The sequence below is a fragment of the Nanorana parkeri genome, unplaced genomic scaffold, assembly GCF_000935625.1.
Source record: "Nanorana parkeri isolate BGI_ZX_2015 unplaced genomic scaffold, ASM93562v1 scaffold662, whole genome shotgun sequence".
Lineage (NCBI taxonomy): Eukaryota > Metazoa > Chordata > Amphibia > Anura > Dicroglossidae > Nanorana > Nanorana parkeri.
The window spans coordinates 915827-938332 of record NW_017306930.1 but is presented as its reverse complement, the minus strand read 5'-3'; the positions used below and the strand labels follow the sequence as shown (position 1 = coordinate 938332).

At 40.7% G+C, this 22506-nt stretch overlaps 1 protein-coding gene across 1 annotated transcript in view; it reads right to left on the bottom strand.

The window, feature by feature from the left end:
• The window catches only part of MGAT4D (MGAT4 family member D), a gene marked incomplete at its 3' end in the record, with an annotated part of 103682 nt that overhangs the window by 1050 nt on the left and 80126 nt on the right, over positions 1-22506 (bottom strand). Inside the window, exons 8-11 of the mRNA XM_018563413.1 lie at positions 16974-17088; positions 8020-8150; positions 3382-3489; positions 1515-1708 (exon numbers count right to left, since the gene is read on the bottom strand). Coding sequence (XP_018418915.1) covers positions 1515-1708; positions 3382-3489; positions 8020-8150; positions 16974-17088 — 548 coding nt within the window. The remainder of the gene's footprint in view (positions 1-1514; positions 1709-3381; positions 3490-8019; positions 8151-16973; positions 17089-22506) is intronic.

Below are 22506 nucleotides of genomic sequence, written 5' to 3'. Positions count from 1 at the left end.
TAGGTTTAGTGGCAGGCATAGGAGTCCACATATGGCATAGGAAAATTGACTGCAGTTGACTGGCTGCAGTCATTGTTTGATCCACAATTTTCATCCCTTATTATTATTATGCAGGATTTATATAGCGCCAGCAGTTTGTGCAGCACCCAGATCTTCAACAAAAGTCAAATGAACAATAAACCTTTGTTGAATAGAGGGCTGCACACAAGGAGATGCACAGCTTTAATTTTGGCCAAGTCAGAAGGACTTTCGAGCAGTGTATGACCAATGTAAGTATAGTATCTAATGGCCTGAAATCTATCTCCATTTACTACCCATTTAACAGGGAGCAGGACTCCTGGACGTCTGTACATTCTATGTAAATGCTCGCCTGAAGTGAAGAATGCAATAGGCAGAGATCAATTGCATGTACTGTGCAGCATGGAGACCAGTCTCTGTTCATGCAACACGCCCAACGGTCAGAAGGTACATCTTCGAAAGGAGGGCAGAACAGGCCCTACTGCATTAAGATCTTCCAAGAAACGGAAAAAACTGCACCGAGGTGATATAGGGACTACAAGAGGCTAAAACCAGGTACTTGCACTGCTTGCATGTAATTATACTTTATTAATTACAGTGCTGCAATAATTTGTGATTGTATCTGCCTACAGTTTAGTTTTAATATCCCAACTTGTTTTTCTCCCCTTGGCTCTGACAAATTTAGAGCTATCTATGGTCAACATTTATCATCATTTACATACCATGTGCACCCACTTTGTAAACTAACCATGATATTTTTCAATAATGAATGCCAAACCCTTCAATTACTGCTGACACTTTTTTTTTTTTGAGAGAGAGGTGACAGCATTCAGGCATAGAAGCCAAGTCTCCTTAGTACGGTCACCCATTCAGCCACTGTTCCAGCTAGGATTATACCAGGATGTACGGATGCATGGTGATTTGGCACTGCCATCAATGTCTATATGTAATCTCTGTCTGGGCCATACATTAACACCCAGGCCCAACTTACGCCATTCTTCCACATCCGAGACTGGACAAAAGGATTATCGGTAATGCTTATAAAGCGATGCCTACAAATACACCGGTTTGCTGAGGCAACAATTGTGAAGTAGTGTGATCCTCACAGTTAATCGTTCCTTACCTTCTTCCCTCATTTACACCTCATGCTCATGAGAGGCTACTTGTCACATAAATGTGATTTGTGTGGGTGTCACTACAACCTTCCGAAAAGAGGAATTTGAAGGCCTCAGATTTAAACCACTATAGTTCCTTTAGGATGTTTGTCATTTAAAAGTATTGTATGTAACTAGGTCAGAGGTATTTAAAATCGGTTTAATTCTGCTGTAGCAAATAAGAGGCTTGCGTTTTTCCCTTTAACCAAATTATTTAGTACTGCCAATTAATCAGTAACTATCAATTAATCAGGAAATATTATTTATACATACACATTTAAATGTTAAAATTTTATATTGGTAACATTCTGATTAAAAGCCATGTTAAAACAAGTCTCTTACCCTCCTAGCTGTAAAGGTTCTTCAAACTCAAAGAGGATGTAGTCCCCAGCCACAGGAGAAAAGGACCAGAAGCACTCCTGGCCCAAGTAGGCTTTCTCCAGGGAGTATTGCTGATATACCTTCAGGGTGGTGCTTAGTTTTGCTGGAGGATTAAGATGTGGCTTGTATAACACTTTCTTGTCAAAATCTTTATCCTAAAGGGCCAGACAAATGCATGTTGTAAGGTAATAAGTAGATCAATGTATTGCAAGGAGTATAATGCACAATCACAAACCCACACTCTGCTGAATGTATGTGATGGAATGACCTTCATAATGTATAACATTTAAAAAGGTGAGACAGTACCACATATTGACTTTATGTTCTTATTCAGCATCAAACAAATAGCATTACTTAATGAAACCTATGCCTTGCCTTGTACTCTGTCCACCACTTCCCATAAATCTACAGAGAAGCTAACAATGGTCATGAGAGCTTGCTTCACTGTTAAGCCAGTGGAGTACAGATGCTGATTTCATGTGATTACACCAGCTGAAAAAAGCACTTGAAAAAGCACATGAGTTAAATGAAGGGCATTTTATTTTTTCTTCGAGAGCTATGGGGCTAGGGCTTTTCCCCATAGTTCTCCTTAGGGTAACGAGCTGTAGCTCGCGGTATACTGAGACGCCGCAGCTGAAGCGGATCCCGACAATTATGTCTGGATCTGCCCAGCTGAGTGAGTGACAGCTGGCTCTGCCCATCTAGAGGCAGAGCCAGCTATACCCGCCCCTCCCCCCTCCGTTCTGCCAGTCAGCGCTGGGGGATCGGAGTGGGGAGGGGGGAATCCAGCCACTCCCCTGTCACGGCAGAGAGCTGTGACAGGATTGAGAAGTGAGCGAACACCGGTATGTGTTCGCTCACTTCCCGATCTACAGTCTCATTGTCACAGGTCGGCTAGAACTATGAGGTGAGTGAAAAGCACTCACCTCACAGTTCTCCTTTAATATATTTCCCTGGAGGTAAAAAACCTGCACGGAGAGAATTATGGGAACTCAAAAGAGAGTTCAGGGTTGCCTGGCTGAATCCGGCCTCGACACTCACCGAGAACCAGCCTGCAGCTAGTGATGTCAATGGATAGTCAGCACCTATGATCTGCATTCTCTTTCTCAGTCAGTAACTCAAAGTCATTGGCATGACAGCCAGGTGACTAGCATCTTTACTAGGAAAATTCAGCAATTAAGGTCTTTCTCAATTCAGCTTTTCTTTAAAGGGTATCTAAAGCCAAAAACTAAAAATGTATATGTATTTCTATACTGGCTTTTTATCAATTCTATCCCACTCCTAATAACAATGTGGATCTAAGTTTGTAAACTTACTTATTGAAGATGTCCATAGGATGTACATACTCAATACACTGACACAATTTCTCTCAACCCTATGACTATGTACTTGCTTTTGTCACAACTCTTAGCCTGCATTCGGAACTTCAACTCTACATCTGAACCATGTAACATCAACATTGTTTGAAGGAAGAAATGCATGCTGGGTTTTGTAGTCTTGAGAAAATGAGATTGCATCACATCAAGCATCAGTGAAAGAAGATGCAAAGTACACTGGGAATCCAGGAAGTTGTTAAAAGTGATGGACAGGAGGCCGCACTCACTACATAAAAAGGGATTTTTTAAAGTAAGCTTTGATTATCAAAAACAACTCTAGTATGCATTTGTATTACAATGCTGATGTTATACCAGTATAGTATGTAATGTGACTTAAGTCTTAAAAAGTCTTAAGAAAAATATCTAGGAGTAAGCAAAGCACACCTATAAAGTGACACAAAGAGAGTACTGAAAGTACTGTACATGAGTTGGAACGGAAGAACTCATCTGACCTTTAAATTCTGTATTTTTCCAACCAATGAAGAATGTGTGCCAATATGCTGGAACAGGGAGGGACGGTATCTGATGCGCAAGTTCGACTTCTGTCTGTCACAATGTTTCTGGAGAGAAAAAAACAAAAACAAACATTTGCTGGACCTGATGCGGCAGCAGCAACATTTATTCTATAAAACGATTGTATATTCTGGCATGGCATTCTAATATATAAATCTATTACATGCATAGGTGTGGCCCCATGAACGCTTTTCTCTTTGTGCAAACATGGATATACTGATATTAAGATGTAATGATGTATAGGACAAGACTGCTTTGTGCCAGTATTATATGCTTCTAGTATTGGCATTTATATTCTTGCATACAATGCTCAAGTATAACCAAAAGGATGTTTCCTTAACCAACCACATGTAAGAAAAAGAATCCATACAAAAGGGTATATTACACCTGTCAGATCTGACATGTCATTTATGTTCTGAAATGTACACACAGACTATTTTATGTGAGGCAAAGAAAAAAACGCATTGTCCATCATAAGTACTCTATTTACAGTTAAGACAATTGTACATACAATTCATCATTGTAGAACAAATAAAACCAGTAGACGAGGAGGCAATGGGGAGTTGAAATTACCGATAAAGGCAGAGAGAAACACAAAGGATCAACTATCGAAGCAATCTTCTGCCAAAAGGGACCGAATTCTGACATTTATTTTAGTTTTTTGGTAAATACATTATTCACATTAATTTATATTTTTGTTTAGTTTAAAGATGAAGGCTTTATGTATACGGAACCTCTGGACAAATTGCCCCTATGCCTATAATCCTGGATATTACACTACATCAGAAGGGATTATATATGGTAAAGTTTATACCGGTATGTTAATGAGAGATTGATTTTCTACCAATTAAATATTCTTGTACCAATTGGCTATTTCAGAGTGTGAGATCTGTATAAACTCTGAATATTAGGATGCAATTTTGCTACGCTTAAAGGAAGGACAAACTTTGTAGCATATTTGGATTGTGTGTAATAAAGTTCTCAGTGATGCTGTAACTCTTGGACTTTGTATAGCAAGTGATTTGTGGGAGGCTCCTTCTTGCAGGTGCACACTAAGAAGTGACATATATGGTATATATGATTTTTTTTTGAAGGTCAATACCACATCATATAATACATTGCTAGAAGATCTGATATTTGTCATGATTTTTATTGGTATTTATATTTTAATATTCACTCAAATGATTAAAGAGAATCAAAGGAAATAAAAACTGAAAAACGTCATCAAGTTACACAGATACAGGTACATACGGCACCCCCTTGATGAACTTACTCTAGTTAAAATGCCACTAAACTCAGACGTTAAATCTTAAAAATGCATTTATGTACCTGAACTACTAACAAAAATGTATCTTATTTGTGTATCACTCCGCTGTAGATCCTCAAATCATCTCTGAATTGGTGCTGGCACTGTCCTTCCTTCTGGAGGGTGGCTACCTGTGTGTGTTGTAAAGTAGCCACCACTCAAAGCTCACTCCTGTGATGGACTACAATACAATTTAATAAACTTAACATGAGATTAAAGTCCATCACGGGAAAGAACTGGGAGTGGTGGCTACTTTACAACACACACACAGGGACCATGGGGAACAAAAGTAGCCACCCTCCAGAAGGAACGACAGTGTCAGCACCAATTCAGAGATGATTTGAGGATCTACAGCTGAGTCATACACAAATAAGATACATTTTTTGTTAATAGTTAAGGTACTTTTTAAGATTTAACGCCTGAGTTTAGTGTCACTTTAAGGAGAACTCCAAGCACTGGGAAGTCATAGGTCACCTGAAAAAAAAAACTTGCTGCTCTGAGAACTACCCAACCTTTACTTCAATAGAAAGTGCACCTGCAAGCTGGCACACTGGTAGAAGGGCTTTCCATTGAGCACAATGGCAGCTGCAGCACTCACATGTAGGGGTATAGCTCTAACGCCCCATTCACACTGAGCGACATTAAAATCGCACGATTTTATATTAGCGATATTGAGCAACGTGTTGCGCAACTTTTTCCTATTGGGCTGTATGCAATCAGGAGCAAAATCGCTTGAAATTGCTCGAAAAAAGGGTCATGTAGGAGCTACAAGCGATATTGAGCGACGAGATGTGAACAGCTCCATTGAAATGGATTGGAGAAGCTACATAGAGCGATATCGCGTGGAAATATGAGCGATATCGCTGCAAAAATCGCGGGAGGCCTTAGGCCTCATTCACACTGAGCGACATGAAAATCGCGCGATTTTCATGTCGCTCAGTGTGAATGAGGCCTAAGGCCTCCCGCGATTTTTGCAGCGATATCGCTCATATTGCCACGCGATATCGCTCTATGTAGCTTCTCCAATCCATTTCAATAGAGCTGTTCACATCTCGTCGCTCAATATCGCTCATATAAAATCGCGTGGAAAATCGCGCGATTTTCATGTCGCTCAGTGTGAATGGGGCCTAAAACATTTCAGCCAGTGGTTTTTCTGCACTTTGCAGTCAATGCAAGATCTAATTGTGCTCTATGCAAAAAGTTATGGCTGGGGACAGAAAAGGATAAGTTCACTACTCATGTAAATTACTACACGGCTCTGAGTTGGACAGAAGAGTAGAAACCAAAGGTGGATGTATATGAAACTAGATTAACAAGCAAACTCCGGCAGCAGGTTTTCATGTCTAGTATTATATGTAACCAATATTTCTATATTTAAAGTGCATGTAAAGCCACACAATGAAGTCTCTTATTTACTCCCTTTTGGACTGTTAAAAAAAAACAGGGAAAGTGTTTTTTTAAATATCTGTTTGGTTAGTGCAAACTACCTGTTGATCCTGCCAAAGCATCAATAAGCGAATAACTTCTTGTATACTCTGCCTGTGCTGCACCAATTATGTACCCTGCCAAGTTCCCCTATGTGGACTACAGAAAACCTCCCGCTATGTTATAGAGATGAGGAAAAAAAAGAGAGGGGAAGAGTTCTGTAGGCCAAATCAGGAGCAAACAGACTATGGAAACAATCCTAGGACAGAAAGTGTTTACCGGTGGGATTGCCAGGTAAAAATCAACTTCTGGTAAGCTGCAATATATATATATTCTCGGGTTTAGATACATTGTAACCTCTTCACGACCAATGACAGGATAATTTGAGGGGTTAAAACAGAAAAAGCCGCTGGGACTCTGTTCATATTTGTAGAGCCGGCGGCCGGCTTTACAGAAGCAGCGATTCTGGCGACTCAGCGGTCGCCAGAACGCTTCTACGGACTGGTAAAGTGAACGCCCTCCCCCTCCTGCGGGCCCAGGACCAGCATCTTGGGTGTCGGCAGAAAGCTGAGGAGGAGAGTGGCGAATGTCAGTTTACCGATCTCTTCCCCGTTCTATGGGACAGGGAGCGAAGCGTATTGCATTACTTCCCGTCTCTGAGCTGTCATTGCTGGGCTCTTGAAGCCCAGCAATAAGTGTTTGAAGTGCAATGTGCACTCCAATAGCTTATTTAGAGTGGAAAGGTGATACTAGGGGTCAGTATCACCTAGTATCACTCAAAGAGTACCTGTCACCACCAATATGCTATCACATGGGGAGCTTGCAAGCCCCCCTATGTGAAAGCAATTAAAGTAAAGTTAGAAAAAAAAAAAGTTTTAAAAATATGAAATAAAATAAATGTAAAAATAACTAAAACATTTTTTTAAAGTCCCCCACCCCTGCGTGCACACGCATCTTTATGTAAACATGCCTTGGGAATGCCTGCATACGAAAACGACGATTGCGCTACACATTGGGTATCGCCGCACACGCCAGAGTGAGAGCAATAATTCTAAGGCCAATATTTACAAACATCTCTAAACTGATGGCCTGTAGGGGCTTTTAAAGTGTTTTTGGGGTACCGAGTTTTGTTGCAGTTTCACGGACACACAACATTTTTTACCTGGGCATGTTGGGTATCTATTTACTCGTAACTTCATCTTTTATATAGTGTATTGGGGCACTAAAATTTTGGAATACACCTTCATAACATATCAGCTAGGGAACTACAAGTCACAGCATGCCCTCATTGCCCCTGTATAACAACCAGATATTTCCGTTCCCTGGGTAATATGTGTGTGTGTGTGGGGGGTGTAAAGGGACAATGATGGCATGCTTGGACTTGTAGTTCCTTAGCTGATATATATGTGTGGGGGTGGGGGGTACAGTTCTAGTGGATGTTTATATAATATGGGGGGGGGGGCAAAAAAAATGTTCTGCCCCGGGCGCCCATAACTCTGGTTACGCCACTGCTATGAGGATATGTTAAGAGCACTCACCTCATAGTTCTCCTTTAAGTACATTTTTTCACTACGTTTTTGGTTTGATAATAAGTTGCGCTAATGTCATACAACATAAAAATTTGCAGCTGCCACCATTTTATTCTATAGGATCTTGGCTTTCAGAAAATCTATAATGCTTGGGGGTTTTAGGTGATTTTCAGGCCTAAAATGTGGATTAGAACATGTAAACAAAAACAGGAAAAAAGGCTTTCGCCCTTAAGGGGTTAATGATGTCTACTTATGTTTGTCTTACAGAAATGAAGGTTATACTACTTTTAGCAATGCTGGACATCAAAAGAACTTACTGCATCTTTTTCTGGATTGCATACTTTCACCCACAGATAATGATCAATAAGCCAGTCTATGGGTTTATCTTTGTAGAACATTAGAAAGAATTCAACAACGTAAGGCAGGTCTTTACACTTAAATAACTTTCCTGAAAGGAGAAAGAAAAATACATTTGAGAAATCGAAATGATATAAATTGATAAAATGCAGAATTGCTGCATTTGTACAACAGAAATTAAAAATGTCAACAAGCCCCAATAGGGTGAAACACAACCCAGCTACAGGGTATATAATGTCACATGATACTGTTGTAAGCATTTGTCAAATTGCTTGTCTGATACCACTTGAAGAACCTGCCTGAAGAACAATAAAGCACAATATACTCTGGAAGGAGCAACATTGTACAACATAAACATCAGAGTGTTACTTTACATAGTACAGGGAACCTTTGTACTTTCAACCCTAAATATCGTGCTATTTGTAACTCCTTATCTGAGCAGGTATATACTGTACATAGGTGTGCGTGTTTGCCTAGGTAGCGATTTATAAAAAGTCTTTCACAAAGGTTATCAGCACCTCATGGAAATTATGTAAAGGATCCTTTAGAAGAATATCAAATCTTTACTTTCACTGAAGACTGAAACAAAAGAGGACCAGTATTTGATCCTATACAGATGAACTTCAGTAAGTGACATGGTTATTTCTCAGCCTCTCCATCAACCGTGTGACTCAAATAACAGATAGAAATCAGTTATTTCCATCATAATGAATGGGAAGCTTTGTAATGTTAACCTTTTTATGCAACTTCTAACTGTTGTTCTTTGAGACCCAAAATCTCACTGCCTCCCCTTTGGGTCTGAGTAGTATCAATATCTGCATGTATAAAATGACTTACTTTCTAAATATATATTAGCACCCACCATAAACATTTCTGTCACATGCCTTACATTGTGGTGGTGTCATTATTATTGGCCACAGCTGTAATATGAGTTTCCATAAGGAAGACTACAGAGGCACATGTATCAATGAATAACGTTAGTAACCGAAAGTGCATATATTAGATATACCAGCAGCTTAGCCATACAGATTGCAAGGATTTCATTAAAACTTATTGCACATACTGGTGCCTTTACCATATTCTGTTCTGTAGAAAAAAGAGAAATTCATCACAACAAGTGCTAATTCTGAGCATCTATTAAAGTCACATGATCACTCTCAGATCTGTTTGCAAAATACTGCACCTTGCACATAATTGTAGTACTCTTTTCAAGAATGTCAACAAAGATAACACTGCCAGTGCAGTAAACCTAGACCCATCTTATAATAGGGGTGTAATCAGGGTAATGTCTACATTGTGGTATTAGGAGACAATATCTTATAGGGGTTACCTCAGCTTGGTCCCACCCCCGCATCCATCTAGCCAATGTTTCCAAACATACCAAATTTTTTAAAAAATCGGGGTATTTAACCCCATCATGACTGAGCTTGTTTTTTTTGCTTCTGTACGTAAATGACTGACACACTTGATATTTTTGCTATGTGATTCTTCCTCGTCAGTAATATAATTTCTTACAAAGTGCACTCACACATACACTATGTGGCCAGATTATTATGACCACCTGACGTTTGTAGGCAAATTAGCTATAATTTGGCGCTGAAGTTGCTAGAGGGCCAGACCATTATAAATAGGGAAGCAGGTTGTTTACCACAACAGTAGAAGTGATTTGTTTCTGAAGATACGGGTAAACAACGCGATTTAACAGCCTTTGAATGTGGGATGATTGTTGGTGCGAGCCACGGAGCGAGTATCAGCAAAACAGCAGAATTCGTTAAATGTTCAAGAGCAGCTGTTGTTAAAGTGTTTAAAGACTGGACTGTGAGCCGAAAATCTGGGTCTGAACGTGCGAATTGTGGGCGTCAGCGACTAGTCAATGTTAGGGCAGAACGGAGTAGGGCAGTGGCAAGACTGGTACAAGACAACAGAAGGGCAACAGTGCAGTGTCAGATTCCTCGTATCACCTTTCAACAACTCGTGGAGTCACAAGGCGGCCCAACGAAGTCATCTCGTGGCCTAACGAAGTACTGATGGGGTGGTCATAATAATCTGGCCACTCAGCATATTATATATTGTTTTTTAGGAGGACAGAGAGGTACCCTAACGCCTCACCTAAAAACTGAATTGGGATGGAAGGAGGGGTCTATTTATTTAAATGTGGTTGATGTGTTTCCTGTTGCAGGCAGGTGGAGCCTTATCTCATTGGCTGTCCTGGAAGATGACAGGGGATAATTAATCCCTTAGGGTAAAAACAAATCTGTAGCTCAGCTGCAGATTTTCATTGTAGTGGGTTCATTTTTATGTTAATGATAGTATAAAATATATTTAAATATATCATTTTTATTTGTTACATTTATTATTTTTGTTACACTGGTCACTATTTAAAAAAAATGGTTTTTAAATTTTTATTTAATTGAATCAATACTGAGGTATCCATTAATGAACGGTAATGGTACAGTGTACGTGAGCAGTCATTTGGGCACTTCATGTCGGGACGTACAGTGTACGTCTCCCGTAACAAAGGGGAAAAAAAATAATACTGTGCACTATGTAAATTATCATTTAAGTATCATTACCTTGCTGCACGCCATCCACTATGCACAATGGCACTGAGGAGAGTGATGGATGAGACTCAAGCAGTGAAATGCTCCAGTTGCATGACCTTCCCCTCGTCACTTTTGCCCATTCACAAAATGGCTTGTATTTTTTTCAACAATACAAGGCATTACATCATTTTTATAAAATTGGTTTATTATTACTATTTTTTGCTTACATTACCATCAGAGGACTTTAGGGAAATAATATATGAATTAACAGGAAGTGATGTATGCAAAGCTCCTCCTGACCATTCATAAACTGAGACAGTAAATGTTTACGATGTCCCCAGTCATGAATGAACAGGAAGTGATGTGTAGTGCTTCCTGTTTATTCATTACTGAGGAAATAGTAAAAATATTCTCTCCTCATTTATGAATAAAAACTGGAGTAATCAGTATGGGTGATCATTAATTTAGAATGCATGGCTTGTCAGCTGCTGATAACAGCTTTTCATTTACACAGAAGAGTCAGGGGGAACCTTCTATGAGAAGCTCATGGTCACTGAAGTGATCATGAGCTCATAGCAGAAGGCTGAATGCAGCTGATGTAAGACATACTGAGTTGGCCAGCTGGAAACATTTTTATTCCGCCGTATGCCTTAAGGTGGCCATACACCATTGTACAACTTTTTTTGTCCAGACATCTCACCCTCGTTCAATTTTCTTACAACTAGGTAGTCATGCACAGACCATTGTAGTTCACAATTAACGCTCGTCAGCACCACCACCACCTGGCTGATTTTCATCGATCAAAAGGACAGATTTTCGTTTGAGCATGGGCAGTTTTCATCTTGAGATTTTTAGTTGTACAACAACGCCACTAACCTGTCAATTTTTCATCCAATTAGACAAAAGTTTTTTAGCCTGCTTGAAAGACAAAAATCTGCCAGTTGTACAGTAAGTGAGGTTGTACACTCCCCATCAACTGGCAGATTTTCCGATGAAAACGCAATCGCAGATGAAAATATCCAGATAATTGTATGGTGTATGGGCACCTTTACGATGGTGACAGTAAAAGAGTATTACACTGATGTTGTATGTCCCATGATAGCAACGCAATTGATTATCAAAACTATATATTTGTTTTATAAAGATACACTATATAAAAAAAATCATTATTTATAGCACAAAGAAACCGCACAAACTTCAAAAAACTTTGACTAAATGTACAAAATAAAACTGTATTGAGCTGATATATATACAATTATAAATCATGTCTTTTTGCAAAATGGTGAAAAATCAAAGAAATGAGAGACTGTAAATAAGTGACTTGAGCTAGAAATCTTGAAGCGGTTTTCACACCTATATGTTAATGTACGATTTGCAGTGCATTAAGTTGCAGTGCCAATACTTTTGAATAGCACCCGAATGCACCGTGCCAAAGCACCTCAGCGTGTTTGCATTTCAGCACATAAAGCACAGATGAAAATCATCAGTGTTTTGTGGTGCGTGTGTTATGGCGTGCATGCACCCAGTTCAAAATGAATGAGCTACCTTAACGCAATGCACATTAGCGCACAATTTAATGCTCATTAAAAGACACAGTTAATGCATCTGTCAAAAGGCCCCATACCGACCCACTAATACCTTTCCTGCAATCCCCCATTGATTCTCTGTGGCAGCTCCCACCAAAATACGTGATTATGTTTAGGGGTATGATCAAGTCAAGGGCTAATTTTTTGTGGTTATATTCATTTGGCATGGCACTTTCATTATCAGGGTCCGTTACTCTGCACATTTGTGATGTTACCAAAAACTCCCGCGTAAAATCACTGCAGCAAAATTGCTTGTGATGTTACCTTTGTGCAGACATGTGCTTCTGGAAGAGGAAGTGAATAACAGGAAAGGCCAGATGAATATGCAAAATCCTGAATTCAAGCTGATTATTGTTGCCGTGAGTGGAAGAAATCAAAATTTGAACTTTGTTTCGAAGTCTACAGATAACGACCGGCTGCAGATTAAAGCTGGCCATAAACAGCTTGAATTTGAGCCATGGGTGGCCCTGTAAGCACTACCTGGATCAAAAGAATTCAGACCGAGAATTATTAGACAAACAGTGACAGCAACTGTTTGGGTGCTATGGCTGCCTGAATACAACCACCAGCAGGGGAGAAACGGGCTTAATGAGAGAAACTGAGCGAAGTATGGCCAGATTGACAGTAAAATCTAAATTTAACATTGCAAAATGGCCAGCATAGCAACTATATCTGTTTAAGCGATAGTTAAAGTGTATGCAAGGGCAAAAAAAAATATGTAGTGCATCTCTGTAATAAATGTACATCCTCCATGTTTTATCACTTTTATAACCCTGCAAGTATAGAAAAGTACCTGTTGATGTGCCAGAAAATGCACTCCGCTCATAATTCCTGGAGTGGGTTGACAACAGACAGCATTTCTGAGGACTGAATAGTGGCAGCCCAGCACTGTGTTTTGTGCTAAACTACTGAATCGTATCTCTTTCTATCTTCTCCACAACATAAGCACTAATTGAGCTGTAGTGCTGTAGTTGATCGTGGAGGGTTTATCTGGCATTTTAAAATACAACAGGAAGTGTGCACAGCACACAGGACAATCTAGATTTCTGACATGATCCAGATATTATTCTGCACATTCTGCACAAAAATCCTTCAATGGTAAATTGAATGGACTAAAAAAAGGGCAAATTAAAAAAAAAAAAAGGAGGGAGACGACTGAAGAGAAAATATTTTCAGCGTCCTTGGTAAAAATCAGGGGAGCACTGGGAACTTCTGGCCTGGGGTGCAAAAATTACAGACTAGACTTTTCATGATCAAAAGCTATTTCTTTGGGCCATGGTGCTTTATTGATTTGTGGGCATGAGGGTTCCTAAATGACATGGATTATAGTGGCATTTTTTCACATCTTCTAGCATCAACTTCTTTTATGGCTCTTGGTATTCGGTCCCATGGCATCTTAAAGCAGAACTCCAGACAAAATGGTTGTTAACCCTTTAAGTAGGGCTACCCCCACACTGCAACGATTAAGTATTCATTTTGTCTAGGTGCTAAAAAAAAAAAGTTACACTCACCTGAGCCGGCTTGCTCTTAGACCGTTCCCTGGAGCCTCTCTCCCCTTCCACTGCAGCGGTGTAAGATCCACAAGTCATCACGTTCTATACACAGTGTATAGAATGTGAGGACACAAAGTGACATACCATCACTGCAGTGGAGGAGGAGACAGGCTTCAGGGGCCAGAGTAGCAGCCAGCAGGTTCCGCGGTTTGGTACTTTTTTAGAACCTAGACAAAAAACGAGCACTTAACCCTTGCAGTGCAGGGTAGCTCAACTTCAAGGGTTAAAAACACTTGCCTAAAATTCTGCTTTAAATCTTCAAAATTTGGTTCTGGAAGACTTCCCTCTGCCAGATGCTGTGTCCTCAAGTCTGAACAGGGAGCAGGTAGCTACTTAACGCCCATCATGTGTCAATGACTGTGGTGCTCTTTATGCTGCATCAAATTATCATTAAAGGAGAACTATGAGATGAGTGATTTCCATTCACCTCATAGTTCTAGCCGACCTGTGACAATGAGACTGTCACAGGTCGGCTCAGTAGATCGGGAGGTGAGCGAACACATACCAGGTTCGCTCACCTCTCGATCCTGTCACGGCTCTCTGTCGTGACAGGGGGAGGGGCTGGATTCCCCTCTCCCCGCTCCGATCTGCCAGCGCTGACTGGCGGAACGGACGGGGGAGGGGGCGGGTACAGCTGGCTCTGCCTCTAGATAGGCAGAGCCAGCTGTCACTTACGCAGCTGGGCGGATCCCACCGTCTAAGTCGGGATCCGCTCCGGCGTCTCAGTATACCGCGAGCTGTAATCTATGAGAGCCTCTATCTTGGAGCATATATAGCAAATGATGCATTGGGTGCAGGTTTGCGCTATATGATCTAATAGATGGAGGCTCTCATAGATTAGAGTTAGGACCACACTGCATTATACAGAGGGGCCTTGGACGAGGCAGTGTGGCTTCCACATATTTTGCAAAAGTTGTGCAACTAAAACCTCTGTTTTTAACCCTAAAAGTTAGACAGCGTAATTTGTTTTTGGCAGACTCGCTGGTAAGTGTACTGGGAAATGTTTGCTTTTGTATTGTCAACAATGAAGGCACCACAAGAAAAAGTATATCTTGAGATGAGTATTTAACAGTAGAACTATTAAACTACACAATATTTGCCAGCAAAAAAATTACTGAAATCAAATATTCCATTGTTCAACCTATGCAGAAAAACAACTAGCCAAAATGCAGCATCAGTATTAGGTATCTAATGAGATCAAACCAACCTCATACAACAAAGAACCTCTTTGTTTTACAATGTAACCAGGATTGTTAACAAAGACAAGATGACCCAAGTTTTTTGGGACTACTATTGAACATATCTGATTGTACTTTATACAAAGACAGGCTTTAAATGTGCTTATCTGGATCTAAATGAACTAAAGCAGCTTGTAGACATAGCATGACAGTTGTTCAGTCCGGCCACTGCAGTAGACAATCTAAATGTAAAATTGAGGGCTGGCAAGGCAGGTTAGGACTCCTGCCCTTCCAAATTTTACTTACTGCTCTGTAAATGTGGTTATTAAATAACACCAAAAGATAGAATATTGATTTGGGTACAGTGGAGTAATTTCCAGTCAAACAATACCAATGCCAAAAACTGAAAAATAGTCTAGACAGGAAGAGGGTGTAATGTGTGGGTCCCAAAGTGGTTAGTCAAATTGTATAAATCTAGTACAGGCAGCCTGTGTGACCCTTTGTAAATCTCCCGCACATTCTTTGCCATTGTTTTATCAAGCCAGTTCATTCACTGAAAACTAGGACACAAAGTCTTGTGCCATTGAGAAATTACAGTCAAGCCATACACTGTATAAATAACACCTTCGTGTCTATACTGGGCAGCATAAATATTTGAATTGCAGCACACCACAAGCAGTCCATTTAGTAAATGGGTTTTAAACCTTTAGTATGATGCTCTTCCTTGATCAATAACTAAAATTGTTATTCGGATGGCATCGAATGCCATTTGGCACATTCACTGAAAGTGATTCTCAGAAGCACTTACTCAAAATGCAAGGTCAAGAAGTATTAGAAAAGGAAAATGTCAGCAATGACTGCTGCCAACTGATGCAAGGGGATAGTGTTTGCAGCAAAATCCCACCTGATATTCTATATTATACAAGACACTGAAAACAAGGTAGATGCTATAAGCTAGGGATGCACTGATACTGTTTTTTCGGTATCAAGTACCTATTTTGTTTTTTCCACGGTACTCGCCGATATTGAATACCGATACCGGAAGTCCCATTAAGGAAGCCAGGCGGCGTGTAATGACTCGCCATCTGGCTTTCCGATTAGCCGGGAGGCATGTAAAAACTCGCCACCCGGCTTCCCGATTAGCAGAGAAAGCATCCCCATGCTTCTCGTCACTAGGTGACGAGAAAGCATGGAGCCGGCTTTCTGGCCAATCAGGAAGCTGGGCGTCGTGTAATGATGTGCCGCCCAACTTCCTGATTGGCCGGGAAGCCAGCTCCATGCTCCCACGTCATGAGGTGACAAGGGAGCATTAACCTGCCTTCCCAGCCAATCAGAAAGCCGGGCACTGCATAATTACACGGTGCCCGGCTTCCCGATTGGCCGGGAAGCCGGCTCCATGCTCACTTGTGACGGGGGACCATGGAGCCGTCTTCCCGGTCAATCAGGAAGCCGGGCAGTGTGTAATGACTCACTGCCTGGCTTCCTGATACCAGAAGTATCGGGCTGGGCATCGGAGCATTTGGGCGAGTATGAGTACTCGCCCAAATACTCGACATCAGCACCGTATCGTACTAGTATCGGTGCATCCCTAATAAGCAGAACTGCCGAGCTAATAGCAGACTATGTAAAGAATACACAAATAATGCAGAAATGTTGGAGTATAGTGGAAGTATGAAAAAGGAAATCCCAAAGCATCACTATATATGAAACCTGTCTTTTTGTATGGCAATTTCATTTCAATGTGCTCTCAATCTTTTTAAAAGTCAGAGCAACACTTCTGGTCTCCATTGGCAACAATTTATTTTTTGTTCCATTTTCTTTCCCTAATTGTTGCCCAAGTTGTATTTTGTTTCCACCATAGTCAATGACTTAAGATTGTCTTTTTTCACCTCTCCTTAGCTGTACAATGAACAATTTTGCCTATATTTGATTAGCCTGAATGCATTTCTATAAACTGCATCAAATATAAAATATGCACATTTCAAAATCCCCCTCAAATTTTAAAAACAATCTACTAATATATGTGGGATCCAAATATAATCCTCTATACTCACCAATGAATCCTAGTTGTGAAAATTCAAGTATTAGCCATTCATCAGAGGTCTGCTGGGTGGCAAAGTCTATCAAAGACTGGAAAAATTGTGGCTTGGCCACAACATCATCCTCTAGCTTCATGCATGCAAAATAAGACAATAGAAACACATTAGGAAACAGTAAACATTAGGTTCAAAGTAACCGAAGACATTAATTCCCTTAAAACAGCAGTCTAAATATGAAGAAGTTATTCAAAGAGGTTCATGCAGGATATGGATTATATAACCAAAGCTACGCGCCTGCAAGAAAAATAGACATAGGGTGCAAAGTGCAGTAACACACAGAAATCATATACCCAAACCAATTTTTTACCCTGGCTATAGAATTAATTACTGATATGTATGGCATTTGCTTTTTGCCCTCTTCCTACATGAAATGAGACATACATGTCCAGTCTAACTGCACTAACCTTCCTACCCCAGCTGCTTGCTTCACTCTTTAGCTCCGCCTTAGCTTCCGTTGTTTACAGCTGTGTCATCACATTCTCTTTAGCACTGGCATTGAATAGGGCTGTATATCAAGATTGGAGATTTGCAGTATATGGCTTCATTCAAGTAAATGGGGGTACAGTGTGCAAGCAGGGCCAGTGCTGCAGAACATTTCACAGAAAACAAAACACAGGAGAGAGGGCCACGGCTCTGGAGCAGCTGGGGTGGTAAGGCCTCGCAGTTAGTGCAGTTTAGCTCGGGTGGGTAAGGGATAGTTCAGTAAAAAGGTAGACCCATATTTTAAGTACCTTGTATAAAAACATCCTGGGTTGTTTTACTACATACAGAGCAGACCTACTCAAACTCCTTATGTGGATTCCTTTTGGAGCCTGGAATAAATAAAGATGGCCATGCATAGCTTGAATTTTGGTGGAGTACTGCTAACTCGGCCAAAATGTGACCAGTGTGCGACCCTGCTGGCACTCCCCCGTTCACAAAAATTTAAATTTTTCAATTTGTTTTTGCCAAAGGAGCCAGTCTGAAAATTCCTGGCTAAAAGGGGACCAGCTGTCAGAATACAATAACTACAGCGGGAGATTTGTCCATCCACACTCTTGGATGGAGGAACTGTTAGTTTATTTTTTTTTCATTCAGCCTGAAAAAAATGTAAAGTGCATGGCAAGCATAAACCTTGAAAAGACTGATGAAGTAGAACACTACTTATTAAAGCCTAGACATGTTCCCCACTTCTGAAGTGTATGGGAGTATTAACACTCTAGTCAGTTTTTATTGCTATCTTGCTGTCTGCAATCACACTAGAGAGCTTTCCCCTTGCTTTTGTATTCATGTACACCAGTACAAAAAAATAAGGGTAACAGAAATCACAAGGATAGGCAAAGGCTACAGCAATAAAGTCCTCACAAAAATTCTAACATTAAATAGACCCTGTCACCAACTTAAAAAAATTCAGGTAAAAAGCATAGGAAAAGATTTAAAATGCGTACCACTAGGCTTGCACCAATACCAGTATCGGTGCAAATACTGGGCATTTTCACGAGTCCATACAGCCCACCATAGACCCCACCTGAGCATTCGCACAGCCCACCATAGAACCTGCACAGTCCACCTGAGAATCTGCAAAGCCCACCATAAACATCCCACCTGAGAGTCCGCACAACCCACCACAGAACCTGCACTGCCACCTGAGACACCGCACAGCCCACCATAGACCCCGCATAGGCTATTATTGACCACGCACAGCCCACCTGAGAGTCCGCACAGCCCACCACAGAACCTGCACTGCCACCCGAGACACCGCACAGCCCACCATAGACCCCGCATAGGCTATTATTGACCACGCACAGCCCACCTGAGAGTCCGCACAGCCCACCACAGAACCTGCACAGCCCACCTGAGAGTCCACTCAGCCCACCAGAGACAGTGCACAGCCCAGCCCACCAGAGACCTCGCACAGCCCTCCTGAGATCCTCCGCTGGAGACATCAGGCCGGCACCACGGAGCAACATAGTATGTAGCTTCTATTATTCTGCATTGATGTATAATGCATTGCTGGGATTTGTAGTTCTCTATAGCTGGTGGTATTGTGCATTGTTGTATAATGTATCACTGGGATTTGTAGCCCTCTATAGCTGGTGGTATTCTGCATTGTTGTATAATGTATTGCTGACATTTATAGTCCCTGTACAGCTTGGCGTCAGTGGCAGAACTACCTGGGGTACAGCATTTGCAGCTGGGACTGGGCCCTGGCACTTTACCACTGTCCTAAAATCATTAGTCTGTATTGTTTTAGAAAAACTGTCACATGACGCTGGAAAAAAAAGTATCAGTAATTGGCATTGGAGAGTACTTAAGGAAAAGTATTGGTACTTGTAGTCGGTCTAAAAAAAAATGGTATGGTGCATCCCAGAACAGCTCCTCCCTTAATAAACTTTTTTAATGTAGATGCTGGAGGAGGAGTGAGTGCATACTTAATAGCAGTATCATTAATTTATCGACATACTATATTTTGGGGATGCAAAATGATATCTGCTACATATAACATTTCCATATATAGCGCAATAAATAAGGGTAAAAGCTGGCAGTGACATTTGCACATTCCTTATTTAATTTAGCTTATTTTTCACTAACCATGCCAATATGAAAGTATACTGTAGATATTTATAGATATTAGAAATAGTTGTCTCAGAAAACAGATGGAAATCATACAAAAGGAACAAGTTAGATAGTTAAACTGAAATAGCCCTAAAAGTAAAAAGTACTGTGGTCCTAAAGCACATACACTGGGTCTGAGTGAATGAAGACAATTTTAAACAGCAGCCCTGCAAATCTGACATAAGTTGTCTGCTTGCACCTTCAAAATTCAGCATTATTCGTGCATGCTTGCTGAAACCCTGGAATACACTTCAACCTGGAAAGTTTTGGCATGCTATCTGTCCCATTATCCAATGGATGCCTCTCTGTAGTCTGCTGGGGCTTTTCACTGACCATGGGGATTGTGTCATGAGTATTTAGAAGCTCTGAATTGAAGATGAGGATTTTAGGAGTGTTGGCCCAGAAATGGACGGTTCTTTGGACACACACCAGACATATTGACCTGCACTAAACATACTGAAATACCAGACTGTTGTGGAGAAAACAAACTTTGTATTTTCTCAGAATCATAAGTTCTGCTCTAGGCCCGGGAGCTTTGAATGGGATAGAGCCTCCATTCCTATGTCCACATTCCACTTGGTAGCCACACCTCTCAGCTGTCCACTAGACATTAAATATGCAAGCTGACTCATGCTCAGGGCTCTCTCTTTTGCTGTATCTACTGTGGGACCTGCTGCTGGGTGAAAAGGCTGACTGCTGACAGAACACTAAAAAAGGTACAAGGGCTGCCTGTTTTTAATCGGGAACCCATTAGGAGGAATCCTGTTGATCAGGAGCTGACCTGAATTTAGTTAGTGCTCAGATGAGCAGATTTTTTTTTTTGTAAGGCCTACCTGCATTGAAAACTTGTTTGTTACCTTTCTCAAAAAAAGTGTAGAATAAAAACACTGCTCTCGTATGTTGCTGGGTATCCCCGTCACATGCAAGGTTTGCTGCTGCCACTACCATTTCAGCCTGCCCCCCTTAAAATATATATACTGCATATATTCTCTATTTTGTAACAGACATCCTGGGTACTCGACCCACCTCCCTCATTAGTCTCTTGGATCTTTAACTTGGATTTCGCAACTTTTAAAAATTAAATTAAATTGTTGTAGGACTAAAGTGTTTTAATACACTCCCTGCAGTAAATTTACAAAAGTACAGAAGTTTGGCTGATCATTTCTGCTTCCCACACAACTCTCAAAAAAATAAAAATAAAATGCAGTAGGTAAACAGGAGTTATCGGTCAAGTAATCATGGCTCTGATAAGGCGGCAACCAAAAGAATATCCACTTATCTTGAAAAAAGCACAGTGAAACAGCTGGTTCAGGGTTTTCATTTTTACTTTTAGTAAGATGAAGTCTTGAATGTAACTTAGTGCTCAGATCCATTTCCTCTACTCTATGTGGGCTACTAACAGCTGTATGTTGTTTGCACCTGGGTGGTAAGCGCTGGAGCTTTCTGTTACCACACAGTGAAGTTGCATTGGTTAAACCTCACCAGGTACCTGAAGTTACCCAGAATTTGGAACTTTGTAACAGACCTGCCTGTATAAATTTTTGTGATTTATAGAGTGCTGGTAATCTTTTCGTTATCATTCATCGAAATAAAGCCTTCTCTCCCATGTCACAGTATCATCATCACACAGCCTTCAGTTATTGCCAAGGAAGATTAAGCCTAAATGCACATCTTGCTCCTCTCCACGGCAGATTAGGTTGCATGCTATTGTGCTTATCTTTCAGCTATGGCATTATTTAACAGCTTGGCTCAGGTCCTGAGAGACTAAGTCTCTTGGGGACTTGGTGGACTATATGAGCCAAAAGCAGCAAAACTAACACAGCAAGCTCTGATAACTTTAAAACACTATATTGATTAGCACGACCAAAGGAAGGAAAGAGGAAGTAATGCAGCTCTGAAATCAACATCAAGATAGCATTTTAAATGTAATGATAGTGGTCGTTTCCAATGCATCTAAGTACTAAGATGATGTCTGACAAATAAGTAGATAAATACTGCCAATCTTACTTGGAGAGAGAATGTCTAGCATTCCTACAATCTAAAACCAAGCATTTATTTCAGAAAAATCTGGAAGAGATCCACTATAACAATGCTAACAGCATATACGTTAAAATGTGAAAATATGGCTGAATTAATATAATTGCTGGATATTAGTTACACAGTCTATCTTATATAAGCAAACTTTTGTTGAGGAAAAAATCATTCCCTCTGGGTGATCTATGTACACTGCAGGAATTTGAACATACTTTGTTGCAGATTCTGACCCGTTTCTGTTCTGACAAAATAGCAGTTTGTTTCAGCCTGTCCTTTCCAGACCGATTTCTGACTAGGAGGGTCTGGGTTCATTATACATACCTTGTGAACTTTCTGTGTCGCAATGAGGAAGTTGCAGGGTCCGCATCCCTTTTTAGAAGTAGATTACCCTCAGGAGTATCTCACCAAAAATAAAATTCCTATTGCAGGGGGATGCCTAATATCTTACTTCTTTACTTCTGGGAAAATCAGTCAGCCAAGGAAGCAGGAAATTACTTTTCTGTACACTGTGAAGAGAGCACTTCCAGGTCGCCATATTGCACTGAATTTTTTGACAATTTAAAGAAATTACAGCAGCTGCAGTTTTAAATGGAAAGATGATTTTTATAACAATAAATTACTGAATGGCTTGTAGTAGCAATTATACATGCTATGTTAATTTTTTAAAAGTGGGGTTTCTTTTTAACCACCTCAGGCCGAGAGGTCTGTAGATCTGAGCGGGCGTCTTTAGACGTCCGCTCAGCCACGCCCTCCTTCGTACGCCACAGGGCGCGCGCGAGCGGGAAACACTGGCGATTTAAAAACAGGCACGATGCCTGTTAACATACAAGCGATCCGCTGGCTATAGAGCCGGCGGATC